The sequence below is a fragment of the Aedes aegypti genome, chromosome 3, assembly GCF_002204515.2.
Source record: "Aedes aegypti strain LVP_AGWG chromosome 3, AaegL5.0 Primary Assembly, whole genome shotgun sequence".
NCBI lineage: Eukaryota > Metazoa > Arthropoda > Insecta > Diptera > Culicidae > Aedes > Aedes aegypti.
In genome coordinates, this window is record NC_035109.1 from 114,538,212 (window position 1) to 114,562,539 (window position 24,328).

General features: G+C 37.1%; 1 protein-coding gene across 1 annotated transcript in view; it reads right to left on the minus strand.

The window, feature by feature from the left end:
• The window catches only part of LOC5567058 (odorant receptor coreceptor), a 64,899-nt gene extending 43,399 nt beyond the window's left edge, over window positions 1-21,500 (minus strand). Inside the window, exons 1-3 of the mRNA XM_021851217.1 lie at window positions 20,925-21,500; window positions 6,135-6,573; window positions 4,825-4,985 (exon numbers count right to left, since the gene is read on the minus strand). Of these exons, the coding sequence (XP_021706909.1) occupies window positions 4,825-4,985; window positions 6,135-6,573 (600 nt within the window). The 5' untranslated portion in view covers window positions 20,925-21,500. The remainder of the gene's footprint in view (window positions 1-4,824; window positions 4,986-6,134; window positions 6,574-20,924) is intronic.
• Between the last annotated feature and the right edge of the window lie 2,828 nt (window positions 21,501-24,328).

Consider the following 24,328-nt stretch of genomic DNA (forward strand, 5'->3'; position numbering starts at 1 on the left):
TACACTGAGGATGCCTGTTAGTCCCAAGCAGTCATTCGGTTGGTTCCTTGTGTAAGTGCAGCTGATCTGGCGATACTGGAGTGCATCCACGGGCGGCCAATCAAGCTCAAGCCAAGCTCAAGCTCAAGCAACTGAAAATGATCATTCAGCGGCTGAAAAATTTCTTCAGGAAAGATTTTTTAACCTTGTTCCAATTCCTGGAACAAAAAAATATCATTCATTTATACCAAAAGAAGAACGAAGCATTTTTGCTAGTGAATTCTCAGATGCACATGAAAACCAAGAAAATACAGCATGCTTTGTTCTTAATAATACAAAAAAAGAAAATCTTCTGGTGTTAGCAACCAAAGACAATCTTCCCGGTTGGAAAAATAAATAGTATTAAGATGAAAATGTGAGTTATATACTGAATAATTGAATGAATAAAATTTAAAAATAAAATAATACTAATCTTATTTGTTCCATAAAAAAGAAAGAACCCCTTTTCAGTGTAATGAAAAATTGAAGCAGAAACAGTTTTTTTTTCAGTTTTTCTTAGCGGTGTAATTTTTCATGAAAAATATCATCCATTCCGACTTATACTTCATTAAAACCAATCCCATATCTTTTTTTCAGATGTTAGAGAAAATTTGCAATTGCTCTGATAAAAAATCTTTGTTTTCCGATGCTTCGGTTGAAATATGGATTTTCAAAGAAAAGGCTTATATGGTCATTTTCCACAAAATAGGCTATAACTCAAAATCGAAAAAAAAAATACCATTTCAAAAATTTCAGCGATTCAAGCTTTTGAAATTACCTTGTCAAAAATATATTTTTGAAAGTTTTCCACTAATTGGAACACAGTTTTTCCGGCTTTTCTTTATGAATTTTCTCAACGATGGAAAATTTTGTGGAAAACTTTTCCCAGTTAATTTTTTTTTTTTATTCCTGAGAAAATTTGCTTTCATTTTCATAAAAAAAAACTTTGTTTCTATGATGCTTTGTTCTTGTGTTATGATTTTTCAAAGTAAGTAGTGTCAGGGGAAAACAAAAAATTTCCATCTGAGTTTTTCAGAAAAATAGGCGACCCTAAATTTTTCTCAATTTTTTTATTCATATATTGATGAGCCCTGACTGTGGAAAAAGTTTCATGAAAATCTGAGACCCTTCGGCCCAAACCCGTACGGAAATTTAAAAAAATCCCTATATGCACGAGTGGTTTAAAAAGTAATATTTTCATTACTGACAGATAATGTCGATGAGAACATTGTGCAAAATTTTATTGTAGGGATTAATCTGAAGGCACGGCAATTTGGATTTGGTAAACCAAAATTATAAATGTACATTTTTTTCCTTTCAATAGATGAATTAAGCTATCAAAAGAACATAAAAAGTTTTTTGTATTATGAGTTTTGACTGAAAGATACGATTTTTTCGTCGACCAATTTTTGCGCGTTCCAATCTTTATATTGTTTTTATAGACATGCAGAGAACTTAATATTATCATTAAAAAAAGTGTCGTAAATTCACAAACAAACAAACATCATTGTTTAAAAGATTGAAACAAAAACTCACTTTTTTGGGACTCTCAAATATGTTTTCGAATTATTTCCAATACTATCCCTATATTTTGATTGTACCCCGTTTGGCATAAAGTCGTTTGGCATAAGGTCGTTTGGCATAAAGCCGTTTGGCATAAAGCCGTTTGGCATAAAGTCGTTTGGCATAATGGTCGTTTGGCATAATGGCCGTTTGGCATAATGGTCATTTGGCATAATGGCCGTTTGGCATAATGATTTTTTTTTTTACTTATTCGTTTATTTACAGGTTCAAGCGCCATCAGGCATAACGGAGCCGAACTCATTTGAATTTTTATTACAATTCTGTTCATTTCTTACTATCTAATATTAGCTTTGGGGAACCGTAAAACTCGCGGTTTGGTCGAGGTTAGGGATAACAAATGTTGTAGGTAAGGATGGGGTAAGGGATCTTTCCGTTGACATTCAACAGCATAGTTTTCTAGCGGTTTTGCTACTGATCAACGTAGAGTGGACATAACGATAACCTGTAACGACACAAAAAAACGGGTTTCGGGAGGAAACGAGGCGACTAGTGAAACGACATGGGGGAAGGGATTAAACAGCGGCTTCAATTTTCTTCAAGAACTCGAAAACGAGTCTCATATAGTCGAGATCCCGCTTACCTAGCACATCTCTAATGTCTTCCTTTTCTGGTTTTCCTTGGACCTGAGGGTAGCACAAAAATTAGATCTGGCAATATCGTGTTCGCTGCATTCCCATAATATATGGTTGATATCTTGGTAGCCTGCACCACAGCTGCAATGATTGCTGCCTGTGAGCCCTATTCTGTAAAAGTGTGAGCCCAGTGAGTAGTGATTGGACATAAGTCGACACATTACCTTAATAAAGTCTCGACTTAAGTCCAACCCTTTGAACCACGGTTTCTTCATTACCTGTGGGAGAATAGAATGTAACCACCTTCCCAAGTCTCCACCATCCCATTTTTGTTGCAAAGAGATCAAGGCGTGCTGACGAGCGATTGAGAAAAATTCATTGAAGGCGATTTATCGGTCATAAATTTCGCCTTCCATAGCGCCCACCTTGGCGAGAGAGTCCGCTTTCTCATTGCCCTGAATCGAGCAATGTGAAGGGACCCAAACCAAGGTGATAGTATATGATTGATTTGATAGAGCACTCAGAGTGGCATAATGATTGAAATACATATCGGCATTTTTTAAGCTTTTACCGAGATCAACACCACCGAGTCCACAGCAAAAAAATTTGGTAGCTTCTAAACAAGCGTGGTGTTCGTTCAGAGATTATCCGAGCTAAGAATTTCAAAAATTGTTGTGACATTATAGAGCATTACTAAATAAAACTCGTGACGGGTCTCTACATCTCAGAACATAGAGTACCCTTGAGCTTGTTGCGATATACATATTTGAAAACAGTAAATTGGCAAGGAAAGTTCGCAGTTATTCATCAAGGGAACGCTCATAGAATATTTCGCTGCATATCAAGCTCTGTCCCAGTTTGGACGCAACACTCACTGAAAATTACTTGATAAAAGAATGATTTTTTTGCAAAATATCAAAAGCTCTAATCAAAAGATCTATTAATTCGACTTAATGCAAAAATAGCCTTTATACGAGAGCAGATTATTTTTCGTTTAAAATGTTTCAGACTCTAACGCAAAAACAAAATCTTTTCACAGCACAGCTCAAATGAACAACACATCTTTAAAAGAAAATATTTGTGGCAAAACTTTTCAACGGTTCAATATAAATTTTAATTTTGGAAGTGTACATCAAAAACACCGTCTATTATCGAGAAAAGGGAAAATTTGTGATTGAAATAATACATTTTCCAGCATATCTCGTAAGGAGATCACGCGTTTGCCCCAAAAAAAAAGTATATATTGAACATTGGCAGGTTCTGAAATAATTATAATTCTAACAAAACATTGATAATAAAAATGGTTCACAATAAGCTTTACTAAATAATAAAATTTGTAACAGTATAAACATAAAGAACGGTCTATTTTTAAAAGAAGGCAAAATTTACAATCAAACCAATACAAGTATTGACGCCAAAAATTATTGCGGCAATGACTGGTTCTCCCGAAAAGTGGTGACGAGACAGAACTATAAACAGTCAGAAGAAGGAAGTATTCTGTCATTCTCGGCTGTACACATGTTGGCAAAAATGCTGAAGACGGTAAAACTCGAAAGAACCGCCAATTAAATAAAGAAGGGTGCATATTAGATGGTCAGTTCGTTCACCCCCTGAAATGTATATAGTTACGACAATTATGGGTGCTAAAAATTTTCCGGGGAGTGGGCTAGTCGAGGAAACGGGATATTCGGGAAATGGCATTCGGGGAAACGACATTCGGGGAAAATTAGCTTAACCCATCAAAGTAACTGCAGTAATCGATTTCTCTTTTCGCTGATAATTTGAGCAGATCAATGTTATCGATTGCCGCCCTTTTGTCAGTTGTATACAAAAATACTTAAAAAATATAGCTCCAAAGAACAGCCTATGCATAAAATAAGGAGAAATTTATTGAAATTTAAAATCAACAGTTTTCATACCTATAATAATGGATACATCATATTCAGGGAAAAAAATAGAACAATTAATTGAAGGGTAAATTTGTGCTAAATACATAAAAATCTTCAGTGCAAAAATTTGTTCCAATAGCAAAACTCAAAAGAAGAATTAATATATGAAAGAAAGGTAATTTCTGGATAAATAATAAAATACTACTGGCAATAACTTTCCTAATATGCTTAAATTTATTCAAGAGCGAATGATTGTTGAAAAGAGTGCCATTTTGTATCAATTGACTCCAAAACAAGCCTTGTGTCATCAGAAAGATTCAATAGAAACGTAAAAACGAAAATTGAGAAATTCTTGGTTTCAGACTCATTATGCCAAACGACTATTATGCCAAACGACCATTATGCCAAACAACCATTATGCCAAACGACTTTATGCCAAATTACCATTATGCCAAACGACTTTATGCCAAACGGCTTTATGCTAAACGACTTTATGCCAAATGACCTACCACCCTATATTCTAATTTGTCATAGAAATTTCTTGGAGGTACGCGAGACATGCTTCTTTCATACTGGAAATTTGACAGAAACTCATCAAAGTTTCTACAATAGATTAGAAGAAGGAGAATAATAGTGACAAGTTTGGTCTTGGTAAATTCTGAACGGACAATCATTTAGTGAGAATTCACGTAGATCAATTTCATGTTTGCACTTTTCTCTGAACGACCAAATCGTTAAAAGTTAACCTTATTCCAACTTACCTGGTAGATGAAGGAGAAAAAGTACGGCACTCCGCTCATTGCATCCCACGGGTACCAAGCCTTGATGGGCAATCGGGGAATTTCCACCGTATACGTTTCATTAGTCTCTTTGTCGAATACATTTTTGACGCTATCGCCGAAGAATGTTATCGTGATCCATGCTGTTCCAGTTTTTGCACGTGTTGGGTAAGGGTTGGTACAAAAGAGAGCAGAAAAAACAAAAGACAAATCGTTATTAATCAAGCCACGTGACTTATATTTTTTCTCCCTTCGCCCCTGCACAATGGTTCGAATTGACAATTCAACAAGAAACAATTTTATTTCTCTGCTTTTGTTGATTTTAGGGAAGTTGTTTGTAATTGAGGATTGCATCTTTCTAGAAAAAAAAAAAATATGGAGTAAGGACCACCCTGTCACACTTTTTTCTAGAAAGGTGAAAACCTTAATTACCAACATATAGGTTTGAATTTTGAATCAAACTTTTTTGTTTAGGGTAGTGTGTGGTTGAGTTCTTCGGTATATTCTTTTGACCCAACTCCTCATTTGAGTTCAATAAATCGAATCCAAAAGTTTAACTTTCAAAATCTGTGTATTTTTGAACAACTTTATTTTTAAACGTATTACGTGAATGTGGGGCCTTCCTTAGTCCAGTGGTAATGTCTGCGGATACGAAGCAAAGCCATGCTGAATGTGTCTAGGTTCGATTCCTGGTCGGTCCAGGATCTTTCAGTAATGGAAATTTTCTTGACTTCCCTGGGCATAGAGTATAATTCTCGCATACTCTGAGATAACGCCCTAAAAGCCATTGGTAGCCACGTGTGTAGCTCGTTGTTTCTGAGCAAAAAAAAAAAGAATAAGCATCCAAACCAACATCACGGGCAGGTAGATAATGATCCTTACTTTCCCATAGCGTTGTTAAATAACATGAAAATCCATTCAAATGCTCAGAAACAACGAGCTACACACATGGTTACCAATGGCTTTTAGGGCGAGATCAGAAGTTATGCGAGAATTGTACCTACCACACGATATACGATTGCGAAAATGGCAATATTGGCGAAGAAAGCTCTCAGGTAGCAAGTATAATCCGCAAAATTGTTCATAATTACCTTTTTGTTAAGGTTTACTGAAAAACCTCCAACAAAAATGTTTTATTCAAAATTCAAACCTGAATAAGGGCCACCCTATCTATTTTTGTAAACCTTCTCTGAAGGCATCGATCGCGATCAACGAGGTAAAAAAACATCTTTTTTTCCCGCATAATTGTCAATTCGGGCCATAGTGCAGTGGTTTGACTTTCAAGCACTTACCGACGACGGATAGCACTGTAGTCACCATCACCATGACCAGCAGTTTTCGCATCTTAGCCAACGCAATCGAATGGTACCGAGCATCCGATTCGGCAAAAAGTGAATGACTGTTCGGTTGATTCCAGATGCCCAGCGTGCGGTAGAAATGTTCCGAGTTGACGGCGACGTAGATGAACTTGGTCACGGAATGGGTGAAAAACAGCGTCGTTATGGTGTTTGCCGTTAGCTCATTGACGTCCCCTGTATTCATCACCAGGTTGCCCATGATGGCAAAATACTGCAGCAGGATCATTATCAGGTTCCACCAGGAGTACAGCTTCCGAATCAGGACCGGCCCATTTACGTAACGGAAAAGAAAGTGACCGAAGCCTTGCATCAGCCGAATGTTCGGCATCAAGTCGAGCACCAGCCCATGGTATTTTGTCGGTTGGACGTTCATCTGCAGGGAGGGAAAGGGAGATAAACGTTACTATATTGAAAGTACAGCATTTTTTGCGTTCAAGGTAGGTGGGGTAAATAGTTACAGAAAAATCAACACTTAACTTCATCTTTACAATCAGTTAACGTGAATAATGTAATTCTAACTTTTTTTCCCGTGGATAACACATAACGGCCTAATATACTTCAAATCATTATTTCTGATTATGGGTGGTTCGAAAATTTTCGACAAATGATCCACTTGCACTCTCATGGTAGGGTGAATGGATAACCAGAAAAAAAAATCTTAAATCTGAAACAATTGATTTGATCAAAATATACGATAATATGTTTTCAATTGAAAAGTTTCTATACATATATATTTATATTATATTATATTTTGCTCTTTTGTCATTCAGCTTAGATAAACTTCCAAAAATTTCGCTTTAATCTAGCAAAATATGTTTTTAAATACATGAGAGACTGTAGAAACTTTAAGTTGGAATAATTGAAATTTCCTCTGGTCAGTTTGACAAATTTAAAATAGGAATGAAAGAAAGTTAAAGTAAAACAATTTTTGAGGATATTGAAACTTATTCCAATTTGCGTAAGCAGTCTGCCAATATATGATAATACTACTTGATCCACTTACCCCATCCCTTTAAAAATTACGGGGGAAGTACCACAATATGTGTGTATTAATTTATAAAAATTATGTTTTTATTGTAATTTATCTAATTGAAGTGCAATAATGATTAATTTATGATTGACAGTAAACAATTTCGAAATGAATTGATTCTTGTAATTAACAAAATTGCTTGTGTTAGTGTATGTAGAGTACTAGTTTTGCAATAGTTTCATTGTGACTATGGAAACATAATCTTAAAGGAAACGAAACGCTTGAAGGGGGAGTGGAGGTAGGCTTAAGCGTTCCGCCCTACACACATTTTTTAAAATTTCCATACTAAAAGCGTTACGGTGGAAAGAGGGGGGAGAGTGGTCAAATTTTAGCGTGACGTAATGAAAGGACGCTGTCTTGCTAGCAGCATCATTTATTCAATACAATTCAATTCATGGATATTTCTCGCGGAACATTACTAAAGGACCTATGTACAAATGAGAGATTCTCTCCTCTCTCGTTCTCTTTCGATTATAACAGTGGAATACTAATGATTTTGGGAAGTTTTTCACTATAGATCGAAAGTCAATTCCCTTGACTAGCGTTTCATACAAAAAACGCAACAGAAGAGGTTAATGTGACTCAGTTATTAATGAAAGAGAAAGTAAACAAAGAGAGCCTCTCAATGTTAGATAGGTCCTTTAGTAATGTTCCGCGAGATTTGTTGTTTTGTCAGTTTACAAAGTGTATCCTTAAATCTTCTATATAAATAAAAATGGAATGGTGTTTGTATGTCACAAAATGGCTTATGAACGAGTCAACGGATTTGAAAAATTCTTTCTATGTTTTGTTCGTCAAGGGTTTCGACGTGTTTGTGTATATTAAAATCCCAGGATATTCACCAAGAAAGTTGAAAAAACGAGAGTGAACGGAACTGTCATTTTGTATGGTACGACCCAGCATTTTTCAGCAGCCTACTTGATGGCAAGACAAAGTTTGCCGGGACCACTAGTTAACAATAGTTTATAATAGCACACATTCAGTTATTTGTAACTATGTATGTGCAAAAACTAATATTTAGTCAAATATATGAATCTTCATTTACCTATTCAGCCTTCGCGACTGCAGTTTCGATGATCACCAAAATTACACAATCATCTTTGAATCTTTGGGCTTCGTAGCCATGCGGTTAGTGTCTCCAGGCATTTAGCCGTATCGATCCAAGGAGTGTGGGTTCGATTCCCGCCTCAGACCGGAAAACTTTACGCCAGGAATGTTTTTCGACTGTGCCACTAGGCGTTGCATGCTAGTCCGTTGTCTAGTGTGGTGCTTCCTTCAAAGGGCAAAATGCCCACTGGAAGCATTGACGTGTTCGTGTCTTTTAAATCCCTTAAAAGGAGAATTTTGTCCACTGGCATGTCGTATAGATTATTGTTTAGATTGGAACTGACTCATTTTGCTTTTGTCTTTGTTTTTCTTTCATTTTCATCTTAGCTCATGATATTTTTGTCTTATTAAAAAAGTGTTGCTTAACTTAGCTGTGAATAGACGCGTCCGCTACCAGGATGCTCATTCCGTAGAACAAGATTTCGTACATATAACGCCAGTTTCAATTTACATGTGAAATATTATTGAAGTTTTAAACTTAATTTTATTTTGTGAAGTAATCGTTCTGCATTTGGTACCAAAATAGCCAGTACCGCATTAAAAAATCTTTAGTGTATGAAAGATATAAAACTGTTCTCAGTATACATTAGGGTCTCTTTCTCTATTTCTTTATTATTCCTTCTGTTCATAACAATAATTTCGATTTCTGTGTTAGTCAATTATAAATTTCGTCAAACTAAATTAACATATTTTTAATAGTTGGTTAACAACATCGTATTCATCATTTGTCGTAGCAAATCAGAATTTTTATAAGTGAATTGAGTTGACCTGACAATAAGATTAAACATAACTTTTGGTTTAAGTTTACCTCACACTTACTAATCCTAAAATAAATATACAAAGTTATCGTTGCAATAGACGATAACCATGTTGATTTTTTCAAAAATTTTAGACTATTTTATTCGTCAAATGCTTCAATGTTTCAATATTGAATATTCTGTGTATATCATTAGAAGGGATAATGTAAATTCGCAATTCGGACAATCAGACACCAATAAATGGCCAACACATGACAACATCAAAAGATAGTATATTTCCAAAGGCAAATCATTCTGAACTTATAATTCTTTACTTCTTCTTCTTCTTCTTCTTTCTGGCATTACGTCCCCACTGAGACTGCTTCTCAGCTTAGTGTTCTTATGAGCACTTCCACAGTTATTAACTGTGAGCTTTATATGCCAATGACCATTTTTACATATGTATATCGTGTGGCAGGTACGAAGATACTTTATGCCCTGGGAAGTCGAGAAAATTTCCAACCCGAAGAGATCATCGACCGGTGGGATTCGAACCCACGACCCTCAGCTTGGTTTTGCTGAATAGCTACGCGTTTACCGCTACGAATATCTGGGCCCCTTTACTTCTTCTTCTTTCTGGCGTTACGTCCCAACCGGGACAAAGCCTGCTTCTCAGATTAGAGTTCTTATGAGCACTTCCACAGTTATTAACTGAGAGCTTTCTTTGCCGATTGACCATTTTTGCATGTGTATATCGTGTGGCAGGTACGAAGATACTCTATGCCCTGGGAATCGAGAAAATTTCCTTTACGAAAAGATCCTCGACCAGCGGGATTCGAACCCACGACCCTCAGCATGGTCATGCTGAATAGCTGCGCGTTTACCGCTATGGCTATTTGGGCCCCTTTACTTATGTTATCAAAATAGACACATTTTGGCCTTCCAGAGGCTCCAGAATAGGTTCTGGAAGTCTTGGAAACTTGGTAAGGCTGGATAATCTAAAATTGCTTGTTCAATTAATTTTGATTGTGGTTTACGGCCAACCAGCCGAGTTGAAGTTTAACAACTACCGAAAAAATGAACATTACATATACTTTTCAATTGGATTAAATGGACAAATCTATGTGAAATTTGCGAAAAAGTTACACGTCTTCTCGGTGAGAATCGAACTCACGACTCAGGACTTTCGTGGTTTTGGGGTATCACGCCCTATATAGAGAACATTTAATTCAATTGTAATGTATATGTAATTTTTAATTTTTCGGAAGCTGTTAATCTAAAATTGGTCAAACATAATTTCAGATTGTTTCTTACAGTCTACATGGCGCACAGTTGGTCCAGGATACCCAGGAATCTCTGGTAGAGGGGCACGGCATCTTCAGAGAGTTGGCCACTTTTAGAACAATTCTGAAACCTTCCTTGCGACACACCGAACTTCATGGTTATGCAAAACAAGTTCAATAGTAAAAATTTGAATGGATACTGGTGACATTGGCCATCTACTGGTACATTTCTGGGATGTGGTGTCTTCAGGGAAGTGATTACTTTTAGAATAACACAATATTTTTTTTGCGTCACACCAAACTTCGTGAGTTTGCTAAACAAGTCAAAAGAAAAAAAACCAATGACTTCTGGCGACATTGGCCTATAAGGTTTCGTTCTACTTCGTCGTAAGCGCTATTATTCGTCGTATCAAACTTAAAATGTTCCACTACGGCGGATATTCCAACATACCTGTAACATAGATTCATTTTCCAAGTGTAATTTTGTGAAAGCTGTTATGGTTTCTACACGTGTACACTAAAAATGCAATAGAACTACTGTATTTCGTTAAACAACTTCAGTTCATTTATCCACTTTGCACTTTTTCACCGAAATCGCATAGACGAACACGATTTGAGAGAAATGTTCAACGATCGACACCAGTCACACCACTTTATGATAAAAGTTTCATCCCGCCCCCCTGTGTGACTTATTTTTTCTATGGAAAACCTTCGTACTTCTTCACTGAAGGATGTCATTCCAATCACACGCCGTAAAATTTCTATAATTCACCAAATTTTATGAAATTTCCTCAACGACCGCGGTTAATTGAGAATGTAAACAAAGTGCAATCCGTCGTAATGAGAAAAAATAAGCTTGTGCGCATCAATGTGTGTGCGATGCACGACGTAAAAATAGAGTTCCTCTTATTGTGTTGTTTTCGCTGCACTGTGAGCAAATGCCATAATTGTACGGTCAAAAGGAATTTGTTCGTTAATGTTTCTGAAACGCGTGTACTCTGGTTGACAGTTGCGTAAAAAGTGAAAGAGTGAAACATCTTCGCCTACTAGATCGTGTTGCCTAGTTGCGGTAGAGAGTAGACACATTAGAAATAGAGTGCTAATGTCACGAGTATTCACGTTGCAGTTAATCATTATTCTGCTCAGGTATTATGCGTTGGTACGCATAGATGTTACTTATAAATAATCTCAGACTTGGAAGCGATCAATCCTGAACATGCTCCCCCTCACCATTGTTTACTAGTAGATAAAATTCAGAATTAAACACTTTTTGTTAATAACATCGTTTAACTCGAAAAAGCCCATCATGTCCTAGTATAGGATTACTATTTTACTTTTTAATAAATAAACAAACATGTGGTTCAGTACTGCACTTTCTTTTCCATTCACGTTTGTATGTTGTTTAGATATTCTCGAATGCTGAAAAAACATTTGGAGAACACATTTGAAACTGTTCTCGACAATCTAAGCCGATAGCTCGTTTCTCTAAAAACTTTCTCCTACACACGTAAATGAATTAATCTGCTTTCATTTATGCGTTGCCTGCTTTCTCGGGAAGCTCATAAGACTTTTCAGAGCGACGATGGAAGTCCCGCCGGGGACTGCGACAAGTTGATGGACTTTCATGCCTGTTGTTCAATATTACTCTTCATGGTGTTTACGATGAGGCGGGCTGAATATCTAAGGTAGAATTTTCAAAAGATCCAGTCAATTTGTTTGCTTCGCTGATGATATGAAGATTGTCAGCCGAACATTTCAAAAGGTGGCAGACCTATACACCATTTTGAAACGTGAGGCATCAAAAGTCGCACTGGTGGTGGATGCGTTACAGATTTGGTTCATTCTACATAGTTGCGCGACATGGTTCGCTTAGGAAGCAGTGTGATGATAGACGGGGATACGTTCGAGATGGTCGACGAGTTTGTCTTCTTTGGATCTTTGCAATGTTAGCCGAGAAATACGGAGGCGCATCATCTGTGAAAGTCGTGCCTTCTATGGACTCCATAAAAAGCTACGGTAAACCAAGATTTCCGCACACCAAATGTACCATGCTCGAGGAGGACCTACAAGCTCTTGGGGTTTTTAAACGCCGGGTGCGTAGGATGATCTTCGGCGGCGTGTGGCAGCAAAGGATGAACCTTGAGTTCACCCGATTCTACGTTGCATCCAGTATCTTGAAGGTGGCCATATCTGACAGGATACGATAGGCCAGGCATTTGGAGCACAGCGAGCTAAGTGGGCTTATCAAGTACACAACTATATGGCGAGCGTGGTGCAGACCCAGTATGGAAAGATGCGACCATGAACCGATGAGCATTGCGGGGTGAAATTATTGATTCAGAGTTATGTATCTAACACTTCTTGGGAAAGTTTTTGCAATGCTTCAATCTCTCCAAATCACTATAACTATTGTCGGCACCACCGAATAGGGATTTTCTCATAAGTGTCCCATTAAGAACTGCGGGGGTAATCTTATGTACTATTATCGCAAACTCGAAACTAGTCGCACTTAGTACTATTATTGGTAACTCGAACTCAGTCGCATTAATTAATGATAAATCTGTTGAAATTGTTTGTTAAGTTTTGGCCACAGTTGACACACTATAATTCGATCGTCTGCATTCAAAAATGTTGATAGAGAAATCCTGTGAATGCAACTTTTTCATTTTTGATTACCGAATATAGTCGAGTGGTGCCGAAGCAGTGGATAACCCTACGTGTTGCTTGACAGTGTTCCTAAAGGTATTCAAATCTTTGTCTCGCTAAATAGTATTCCACCATTTTTCGTTAACCAATAAATTGAGGACAACCACAAATATCGTTACTAGTTATCTTTTACTAAATAGTCCGCTCAAGCTCTAAGAAAAACAATTAGTGTAAAGCAAACCATGTGTTCTTCATAGTCAATGCACTCTTAAGTATATTTCAAATATCTGGTTCTGCTTATCTAAGGTCGCCCCGGTAATCTGTGTCCTCTCTCCATCTTAACGATCCTGTCGATCACTCCGGAATGACTTTGATGTTTTGAGAGAGCTGTAACTACTCCTTGCTTTATATCAGTGCACGTGTTTTGTTGGGTGTGATATAGAATCATAATAAATACGCTTGTTTCATTTTGTAATGCCAGCAAACCTTTCGATCTCTCAGTGGAATAACTCTTTCTATTAGTTTCAAAGGATATTTAAGACAAATATCAAGATGAAAATAGCATCGCTTATTTCGAATGACGAATGTTTGAGGTAGTAGTTAACAAATATTTTTGGGTTGGACCTTTGTTATGAGTTTAACAAACAGAATTGCTGCTGTATCTTTTTCTTTACTTTTTTTTTTCACGGTATGTTGTCATCCTGATGTAAGGAAAAAGTTAGGTAACATAGAGTCCTTTGTCATAAACAACCATTTTGCAAATAAACGCACCTCTTGATATGTCATGAGGTTGCCCTAAATGACGTGTAATTGTCTGAGAAATTATGTATTTTTAATTACTTCCTTCATGTGAATGAATGAATGAATTTTCTTTATTAGAGAGACTTTCAGCCCTTGGCTGGTTCGTCTCTCCGTTCATGTTTAATTTACTTGTTTTCGATATCATAACCCTTGTTGTTATGTTGACCATACGACGTAATTAACTTCTTTTGGTATCAATACAATAGGAATGTTGACTCGCAAACGATCCAATAATGTTGTACTTTTTCACTGGGACAGAGCCTGCTTCTGAGCTTAGTGTTCTTATGAGCCCTGCTACAGTTATTAACTGAAAACTTTTGTTTGTTTAAGTTTTCATTCGAAGTTCGAATGCGTGTATCGTGTGGTAAGTACGATGATACTCTATGCCCAGGAAAGTGAGGCAAATTTCCTTTACGAGAAAATCCTGGACCGACCGGGAATCGAATCCACCCACCTTCAACATGGCTTTACTTTGTGATGATACTTTTATGATCATAAAAACTTAGGATAACTCAGCAACATTACTCAATCACATCACAAGCGGATATGCCATATACAACTCCCATTCTGGTATCATCGATCGCTGCCAGGCGCGAGCACTGGGTTACGTGTAATATGAAAAAGCATATCAGATTCTTTCCCGCTCCTTCCACATTTCCTAAGACCAAACAGTTTCCAATGTCTAAGCTTCCAATTCTAGCGTTAACAGTTGACTAATTTTCATGAATCAAATTGTAATATAATCAAAGCAACCTGTCAAGCCTTGTATCTTGTATCAGTAATAATTGTTCACAGCTCTTCTTTTTTTAACATCCAAAATGTCAAACTCTGCGGAAACTCCCAAGAGCAACTTTTCAGAGTACAGGGAAAGATCCGAAATATTCAAGACTGTTAATTTCATCAACATTCTTCGACTTTTCAATTTTATTTGTTTAATTGAGTTATTTAAGGTGTGTTCAAAACCTCAAGCTAGAACATGAGCGTTTTTTGGTCCGCATGACAATAGTAACCTCAAAATTAAACCAAGTTCAATCAAGGCACTCCGATTCTCATCTTGATTCCTTTTTGAAACAAATGGTTAGAATCTGAGAGAGACTCGCGAAGAGGAAAAATATCAACGTCATATGCAGCCCAGATTCCCCTCTCACGAAACGTCAAATGCAGCCCACCGTTTTTATGGCTGAAAAAGTGAAAAGTATTGTGTTCAAAGTAAACTGTTATTAAAAACCTCAGTCGGCGGAGCAGTTTTTTCCAAATTTGCTGATAAATCTAAGCAGAAGATTAATTATTTCTAATGTCTGCTACGTTTGCTGGCATGAAATTTCACTCAAACGGCTATTTATGATGCGATGTGATGCAAACTCAAACATTTTTTGCTGAGAGGTTCATGTGAGGATTTGAACAGCATGCGCATAATTGGTACAAACACAAAGTGGAATAAGAAAAAACTCAGCAATCACAGAAAAAGAAGACCGACTTCGCGAGTCTCGTCTCAGGTTAGAATTACACAGCGAATGACCCATGCATCAAGTCATTTCTATTTCAACCCATGTGTTGAATAATTTTGTCATATGAAAAGGCTCTCCTCATCTCAATCATTTCGACAATTTGAATTTCGTTAGTTACTCCCTCGTGTTGGAATATGTGTTTCTCTCATGACGTTCTGTTCATTTCAACTCGTGTTGAAATCCGGTATACGACCCAAGTGCCATTTTGAAGCCAATTCCGCAACTGAGAAAATATCACACTCGTTATCGACCCGAGCGTCGATTTCCAACCCAGGCGTTGGTTTCTTAAACTTGATCAATCAAATCGACCCAAGCGTCGATTCCCAACCCAGGCGTTGGATTCCAAAATTGATCAATCAAATCGACCCGAGCGTCGACTTCCAACCCAGGCGTTGGATTCACAACTTGATCAACCAAATCGACCCGAGCATCGATTTCCAACCCAGGCGTTGGATTCCCAAACTTGATCACTCAAATCGACCCGAGCGTCGACTTCCAACGCAGGCGTTGGATTCCCAAACTTGAACAACCAAATCGACCCGAGCGTCGATTTCCAACCCGGGCGTTGGATTCTTAAACTTATTTATTAAATCGACCCGAGCGTCGACTTCCAACCCAGGCGTTGGATTCAAAACTTGATCAACCAAATCGACCCGAGCATCGATTTCCAACCCAGGCGTTGGATTCCCAAACTTGATCACTCAAATCGACCCAAGCGTCGATTTCCAACCCAAGCGTTGGATTCCAAAATTGATCAATCAAATCGACCCGAGCGTCGATTTCCAACCCGGGCGTTGGATTCTTAAATTTATTTATTAAATCGACCCGAGCGTCGACTTCCAACCCAGGCGTTGGATTCTTAAACTTGATTTATTAAATCGACCCGAGCGTCGATTTCCAACCCAGGCGTTGGATTCTTAAACTTGATCAATCAAATCGACCCAAGCGTCGATTCCCAACCCAGGCGTTGGATTCCAAAATTGATCAATCAAATCGACCCGAGCGTCGACTTCCAACCCAGGCGTTGGATTCTTAAACTTGATTTATTAAATCGACCCGAGCGTCGACTTCCAACCCAGGCGTTGGATTCAAAACTTGATCAACCAAATCGACCCGAGCATCGATTTCCAACCCAGGCGTTGGATTCCCAAACTTGATCACTCAAATCGACCCAAGCGTCGATTTCCAACCCAAGCGTTGGATTCCAAAATTGATCAATCAAATCGACCCGAGCGTCGATTTCCAACCCGGGCGTTGGATTCTTAAATTTATTTATTAAATCGACCCGAGCGTCGACTTCCAACCCAGGCGTTGGATTCTTAAACTTGATTTATTAAATCGACCCGAGCATCGATTTCCAACCCAGGCGTTGGATTCCCAAACTTGATCACTCAAATCGACCCAAGCGTCGATCTCCAACCCAAGCGTTGGATTCCAAAATTGATCAATCAAATCGACCCGAGCGTCGACTTCCAACGCAGGCGTTGGATTCCCAAACTTGAACAACCAAATCGACCCGAGCGTCGATTTCCAACCCAGACGCTGGACTCAATCTCTCCTAAATGTGGGACAAGCTTAAAAAATGTGATAAGTTAACAAATTTACCTATATCTACGGAGCGAAGAAAAACCAATCCGGTTCGAAGGACCAAAATGTTCGTTAATGTTTCTGAAACGCGTGTACTCTGGTTGACAGTTGCGTAAAAAGTGAAAGAGTGAAACATCTTCGCCTACTAGATCGTGTTGCCTAGTTGCGGTAGAGAGTAGACACATTAGAAATAGAGTGCTAATGTCACGAGTATTCATGTTGCAGTTAATCATTATTCTGCTCAGGTATTATGCGTTGGTACGCATAGATGTTACTTATAAATAATCTCAGACTTGGAAGCGATCAATCCTGAACAGAATTGTTTTCATATGTTTGTGCTGAGTTTTGATGACGATCAATGTATTTAAAAGAAAAATAGTATATTCCATCATGCTGAAGGAATGAAAGAAGATGCCCGTATATCTATATATTCTAGTAAAATATTTTATTATAGCGATGTTATGTTGTGTTTTGACCATTCACTTTATCACAGTGAGCCGTAAGTTGTGAGCTGAATCTGGAAACCGATTGCGACAGAAATGAAAACGATACGACGGATGGAGAATACGGCAAGATGCATTTTCTTTGCATTATTTCCAAAATGAGATCAAGATTTATCAAAATCTTATTGTACAATGCTAAAGTCGTTTTGAGAAAGAATTGTTTGGCATCGGTTTGTATCAGCATCATTCACTGTAATACTTGGAAAATTACAGTTCTCACTGATCAACGCATACCGGATGCTACCATTCGGATGTAATGCCCGGGAGAACCGGCTATAGATTTGTTGGATACTAAATCGTTTCAATGCTGGAAGTAGAAATCAAACGTAATTATGCACTAAAACGCGTTCCCATAAGCTTAGCATAGATGTTCAGATACAAATTGGTCACTTTATCGTTAGTTTGAGACGTCTCGAGACTTGAAAATGGTCATTTGTAGGATTGATCAAATGCAAAACTCATAGTTATCCAATTCAATCGTTTTTCAAAAGGTTTACACAAATCATTTGAGTCCATTAAGAATTCGCGGTGAGGGTTTTAGAATTTTTGCTTTCACTCAGGCCTATACGGGTTAATACGATGGATACTAGCACATCACCCTACTTGTTAGCGAAATCATGAAGTTTGGTTGCGATAGCAAGGAAAGTTTCAGAGTTGTTCTAAAAGTGGCCACATCCTTAGGGTATCACATTCCTGAAATATGCCAATAGGTGGCCAATTACACCAGAAGTCATTGAAATGTCTTCTATTGAACTTTTTTTTACACAACCCTAAAGTTTGGGGAGTCGCAAAGAAGGTTTCAGAATAATTCCAAAAGTGGTCACTTGCCCGAGGGCACCACATCTTCTAAATAGTCACCAAAAGTTATTGAAATGTCTTCTTCTTCTTCTTGGCATTAACGTCCTCATTGGGACAGAGCCTGCTTCTCAGCTTAGTATTCTAATGAGTACTTCAACAGTTATTAGCTGACAGCTTTCTTTGCCAAAGTTGCCAGTTGCATTCGTACATCGTGTGGCAGGTCCGATGATACTCTATACCCAGGGACGTCAAGGAAATTTCCAATCCTGGACGACTGGGAATCGAACCCAGACACCGTCTGCATGGTTTTGCTTTGTAGTTGCGGACTCTAACTACACGGTTAAGGAAATGTCTTCTATTCTACTAGTTTTGCAAAATTATGAAGTTTGATGTGTCACAAGGAAGGTGTCCGATTTGTTCTAAGAGTGGCAACCTTTCTTATGATTCCACCCCCCTCTACCAGAAATTCCTAGGTGCCTGGACCAACTGTTTGCCCTCTAGACGATTAGAAACAATCTGAAATTATGTTTGACCAATTTAAGATTAGCCAGACAATCAAAACAAAATATATCAGTCACATAATAGGCTTTTAGAGCTATAGAAGAATCGATCATCCCTCACCAAGTTTACCCAGAAATAAACTTTTGACTGCAATTAGTCGTTCGATATGAGATGCCTTACTGTGCAAGAAATATAATTTTGAAGTGCCATTTCCAAATAACTATTATGGATTCAAAGATAATCTGATGTTTAAGATTCATAAAATTTATAAAAATATTCAGTTTTAAACCACTCAGATCATTTGTTATGAATATGTTTCTTATCAAATTCTTGTATAGTTTTGAGGAGTTTCACAGTTCTTAAATTGAGGACACTTATGAAATAGTTATGAAAATCCGTCAGATTTGTACTAAAATCGGAACATAAATTAAATTTATTCATTTCGCTTGTTTAGGGGTACAGGTCGGACTCAATTATCCGGAGTATCTTTTTTTTTCACTCCGGATAATCGAATCCTCCGGATAATCGAATCACTAAGAAAAAATTGAAATCTTCGATATAAGAACATAAATATTATCTTTTTTCGTTGTTTTTTTTCCTTTTTTTTCTCTTTATTAGTATCATTCCAAACATAACATTCATTTCTTATATCTAGGTGTTCTGTGTTATTAGACAACACTATCATCCTAATTTGGTAAAACTAATTTAAGATTTTAGTAACATTTTGTTAACAACATATTACATTTCATTTGCCGTAGCAGTTCAGATTTTTTACAGGTGAGTTGATTTCACCTGCTTATAGGAGAAAAAAAACGTTTTAAATTAACTTAACCTAACTAAACCTAAACATAAAACGCATTAATCGTGGCAGAAGAAGATTGCAACGATTTTTGCCTGATATTATTAATGATTTTATTTGACATTCATTCTAATGTTTCAACATTGGATATTCTATGTAACTCATTAGTACTATACCAGGAAGGAAGCCTAAGAATCATTTTCAAAATTTTATTTTGAATTCTCTGCAGAACTTTCTGAAAATTTGTTTGAATATCAAAAGCTTGTTCTTAAGACAAAGTTTTGATTTTCTATTGATAAGGGGATAGAGACATTTTACATATATATTACATTTGGCTTGAATGCCCTCAATGTGATTTTTGAAAGTTAAATTCTTATCTAGCATGAGCCCCAGATACTGAACTTCATCTGACCAATTTATTGGAACCCCTCTCATCGTGACAACATGTCTACTTGAAGGTTTCAAATAAAGAGCTTTTGGTTTATGTGGGAATATAATTAGTTGAGTTTTGGAAGCATTAGGAGAAATCTTCCATTTTTGCAAGTATTAAGAAAAAATATCCAAACTTTTTTGCAATCGACTACAGATAACACGCAGGCTTCGTCCTTTGGTGGAGAGGCCTGTGTCATCCGCAAACAAAGATTCTTGACATCCCTGAGGTAACTCAGGTAAGTCAGATGTGAAAATATTGTATAATATTGGTCCCAAAGTGCTGCCTTGAGGAACACCAGCTCTTACAGGAAGTCTTTCAGATTTAGAGTTCTGATAATTAACCTGAAGTGTACGATTTGACAGATAACTTTGAATTATTCTAAAACTGTATGTTGGAAAATTAAAGTTTTTTTTAATTTTACGATCAAACCTTCATGCCAAACACTGTCGAATGCTTTTTCTATGTCTAGAGGAGCAAGACCAGTAGAATAGCCTTCAGATTTGTTGGAACGGATCAAATTTGTTACACGTAAGAGTTGATGAGAGGTCGAATGTCCATGGCGGAATCCGAACCACCAAAAAAACGATCAATTGACAAAGCTGGTTCTCAATAAATAACTCTGGAGGAGCTGATAAGATTCCTAAGTTGTCCTCTGTCCCAGTTTCTCACTTCAGGACTTTATTTAACTATCTTCAAATGCAATAGTAAATTGCGTGAAAGTAGTATTGTGGAAAGATTTATTATATTAGACTACATTATTACCGGATTATATGAGTTGAAAGGCGTATAAATAGTAGAATTTTGGAACGTTGAGTCAGATCAAATCACTTTTAAATTGGTATCAGTCTGCTATCGGTTTGATGTGGAAATTAAAACAATTTTCCATTTTGTGGTCATACTTCGTTCAAGTAGAACACAAAATGTGAGTTAAATTTTTTTAGCTTGTCTTTGCTCGTAAATTTAAGGCTATTCTGTTACTTCTGTTACTTACCTTGAAGTTTAAAGTTATCGCTTAAAGTTCAATCCAGAAATCACAGTCCTCCCAGCGGAGAACAACTGCAACGAGTTATGGTAGCTTTCGTCTGAGGATTGTACAGCTTCAGACGAAATCCAGCTTGCACTGTAAATCCTTGCACACTGCCTGCACCATCGATCCTTGGGAAAAGATTTTTCAATTTTTTGCAATCACACACCCACTTTTCACTAGACGTTTATTGGATGAATTTTCCGACTATCTTTCACTTTACGGTCGTTCTTAGCCCCGTTCGCATCGTAGCAAAAAAAAATCTATCTCTGTGAAAGTATTTCTTATTCACTCAAGTATAAATCTGTTTTCACTTTTTGTTGCGCTTCGGTTTCACATTTTGAGAGATTTATTCTTCGATGTATTCTGTCACAATCCAGGGAAAAATGTTTTTTCAAACCAACGACAAGTCCTCCGAATAGGATTCTTTTTCAAGAAAACTATGACCCCACACGTTGAGACCACCCACAGGACAACAACACGTCTTTCGATCAGAACGTGTCGAATCCGATTGCCAGCACGCCTTAAAGTAAACTTTGCTAGGAGTAGTTACGACCCGAAGTGTTCTTGTCCTTGGTATACGTGGCCCAATACCATGGACATACGGGCCGAACTACTTTAAACTTGATTCTTCAACGTCTCGAGACGGCCTCCCATTGGCTGGTTTCCATAAACCATCAATTAGGGACACGGTTCGCCTTTTTTTTCATCGCCACCAGCTGTCTCTAAAGCATCCCCGTGAAGACTTTTTCCCACTGGCTCATCCGTAATACAATTTTAATATATCCTCGGACTGTTTTGTTCCGACACAACCCCCCAGTCAACCGGGGCTGAACTAGGGTGCCGATGACGATTACGGTGTCAAGGTGTTCCTCAGGTCATTATTATCAGAAAAATATCTCAAGCAAATTTGTAATTGCCAACTATTTTCAAGTTACGCCTTTCTGATGTTTTTTTTTTTCACAATTTCAAAGGAAATCAGAGATGTCTGTCCAAGCACGAGAGAGAAACTTAGTTATAGCAAATTTTGATATGGATAGCTAAACGAGATATTACCTTGATAGATTAAAGGAAGAAAAGATTGAAAATATCAAATTATGCTATGGTTCAGAGGTTCCAAGAACAAAATTTCGATATTATCTTTCATGTAAATAAAAAAGGACGACGTTTTTTTGATCGTCAAACAAATCTTCAGGTCAGCCATGTTGTATGCTGTACCAATATGGACTAGCTGTTGAAATACCAGGAGGAAAGCTCTGCAGAAGATACAACATAAAATTTTGAGAATGTTTCTGAAGTTCCCTAATGAGTTACATAGAATATCCAATGTTGAAACATTAGAACAAATATCGAATAAAATTATTTATAATTTGAGAAAAAAATGCTTACAATCTTCTATTGCCCCGATCAATCTGTGATATATTTAGGTAAAGTTAATTTGAAACGTTTTTTTTGTCTAATGAACAGATGAAACCAACTAATTTGTAAAAATTCTAAAATATGTTGTTAACAAAAAGTCAATTAAAACTTAATTTAGTTTTACCAAATTAGGAGGATAGTGTTGCCTTACACAGATCACCTAGATATATGAAATTAATGTAATATTTTTAAAGATACTAATAAAGAAATAAAAAAATGGTGAGCCGAGTGAGTATGTTTTCTAATAACAAAAGTCTGGTGGAAAACCGTGGGTGTAAAAGAAAGCTACATGATGTGGGGTGGTGTGCCCGCCGACTAGGTGGTTACAAGAGCTTGCCTTTTCCACGCTTTTTTATTTCAGCCACCCTCCCATCGTTTTAACACGGTTAATTTTTTAAGTAAACGGGCTGTTTCTCATTTGACATTGTAGCCGGCTCGGTGTTTGTCCACAACAGCCGTGGGGGATACGAGGGTTCTAGAAGACAACAATTTGGTGTACTATTTTTCTAAATTGGGACCTTTCCTAGCGGGAGTTTAATTGGATCACTTCCATTTGGACGGATGAAATGGGTGTCACCAGCTGTTGAATACATCGTGAAGAATGGATGAGAAGGGAAGCGTAAGTAAACTGTTATTGCGACAACGCTTTCAAAGATAGAATTACACATTTTTGGCGGCTTTCTTTTCCTGACATGATGTTTCACCATAGTTTTCTACGCAATGTTGTGTTCTATAAGAAACTAGGACACTAGCATGATTTTACTTGGAATCAACCCCTTTTTGGCTGCCAAGCGTTTTTTGAATTCCTTCGTCAGTACTATTTTAAACATTTATTCACTTCTTATATTTTGGTGTTTTGTGATAGGCAAAACTATCATCCTGATTTGGTAATACAAAACAAATCTTATATTTACATTTTGTTAATCACATATTACATTTTAATTAGCGTTGCAGTCCAGATTTTTTTATAGATTAGGTGAATTAACCAGCTTATAAGAGAATAAAAAAACATTTTAATTGACTTAACCGAAATATAGAAAACATTTATCAAAAGCAACAGAAGATGACAACGATTTTTATCTAAAATTAATAATAAACTATATTCGACATTCCGATTCCAACATTGTACATTCTATGTAACTCATTAATACTATACTAGGGAGGGAGTTTTATAATCATTTTCAAAAATCCTTTTTGAATTCTCTTCAAACCTTCGTACAGCACACAATATAGCTGGCCTAAAAATTTGTTCAAAAATCTAAAGCTTGTTCATTTTTTGTTAATTTGTGGATACAGACATTTTATATATTTGTAACATTTGGCTTGGATGCCCTTAATTTGATTTTTGATAGTTGAATTTTCAACAAGCATGAGCCCTAGATACTTAACTTCATCTGACCAATTTATTGGAACCTGTCTCATCGTGACAACATGTCTACTTGAAGGTTTCAAATAAAGAGCTTTTGGTTTATTTGGAAATATTTATTATTTTGCAAGTATGAAGACAAAATATCCACATCCAACTGTTTTGCAATCTACAACAGATGACACGCAGGCTTCGTCCTTTGGTGGAGAGGCCTGTGTAATCAGCAAACAACGATTTTTAAAATCCTTGAGGTAACTCAGTTAAGTCGGATGTGACAATATTGTATAATATTGATCCCAAAATGCTGCCTTGAGGAACACCAGCTTTACAGGAAGTCTTTCAGACATGGAGTTCGGATAATTAACTTAAAGTGTACGACTTGACAGATCACTTTGGATTATTCTAACAATGTATGTTGGAAGATTAAAGTTTTTTAATTTAACAAACAAGCCTTCATGCCTTCACTGTCGAATGCTTTTTCTATGTTTAGAAGAGCAAGACCAGTAGAATAGCTTCCAGATTTGTTAGAACGGATCAAATTTGTTACACGTAAAATTTGATGAGTGGTCGAATGCCCATGGCGGAA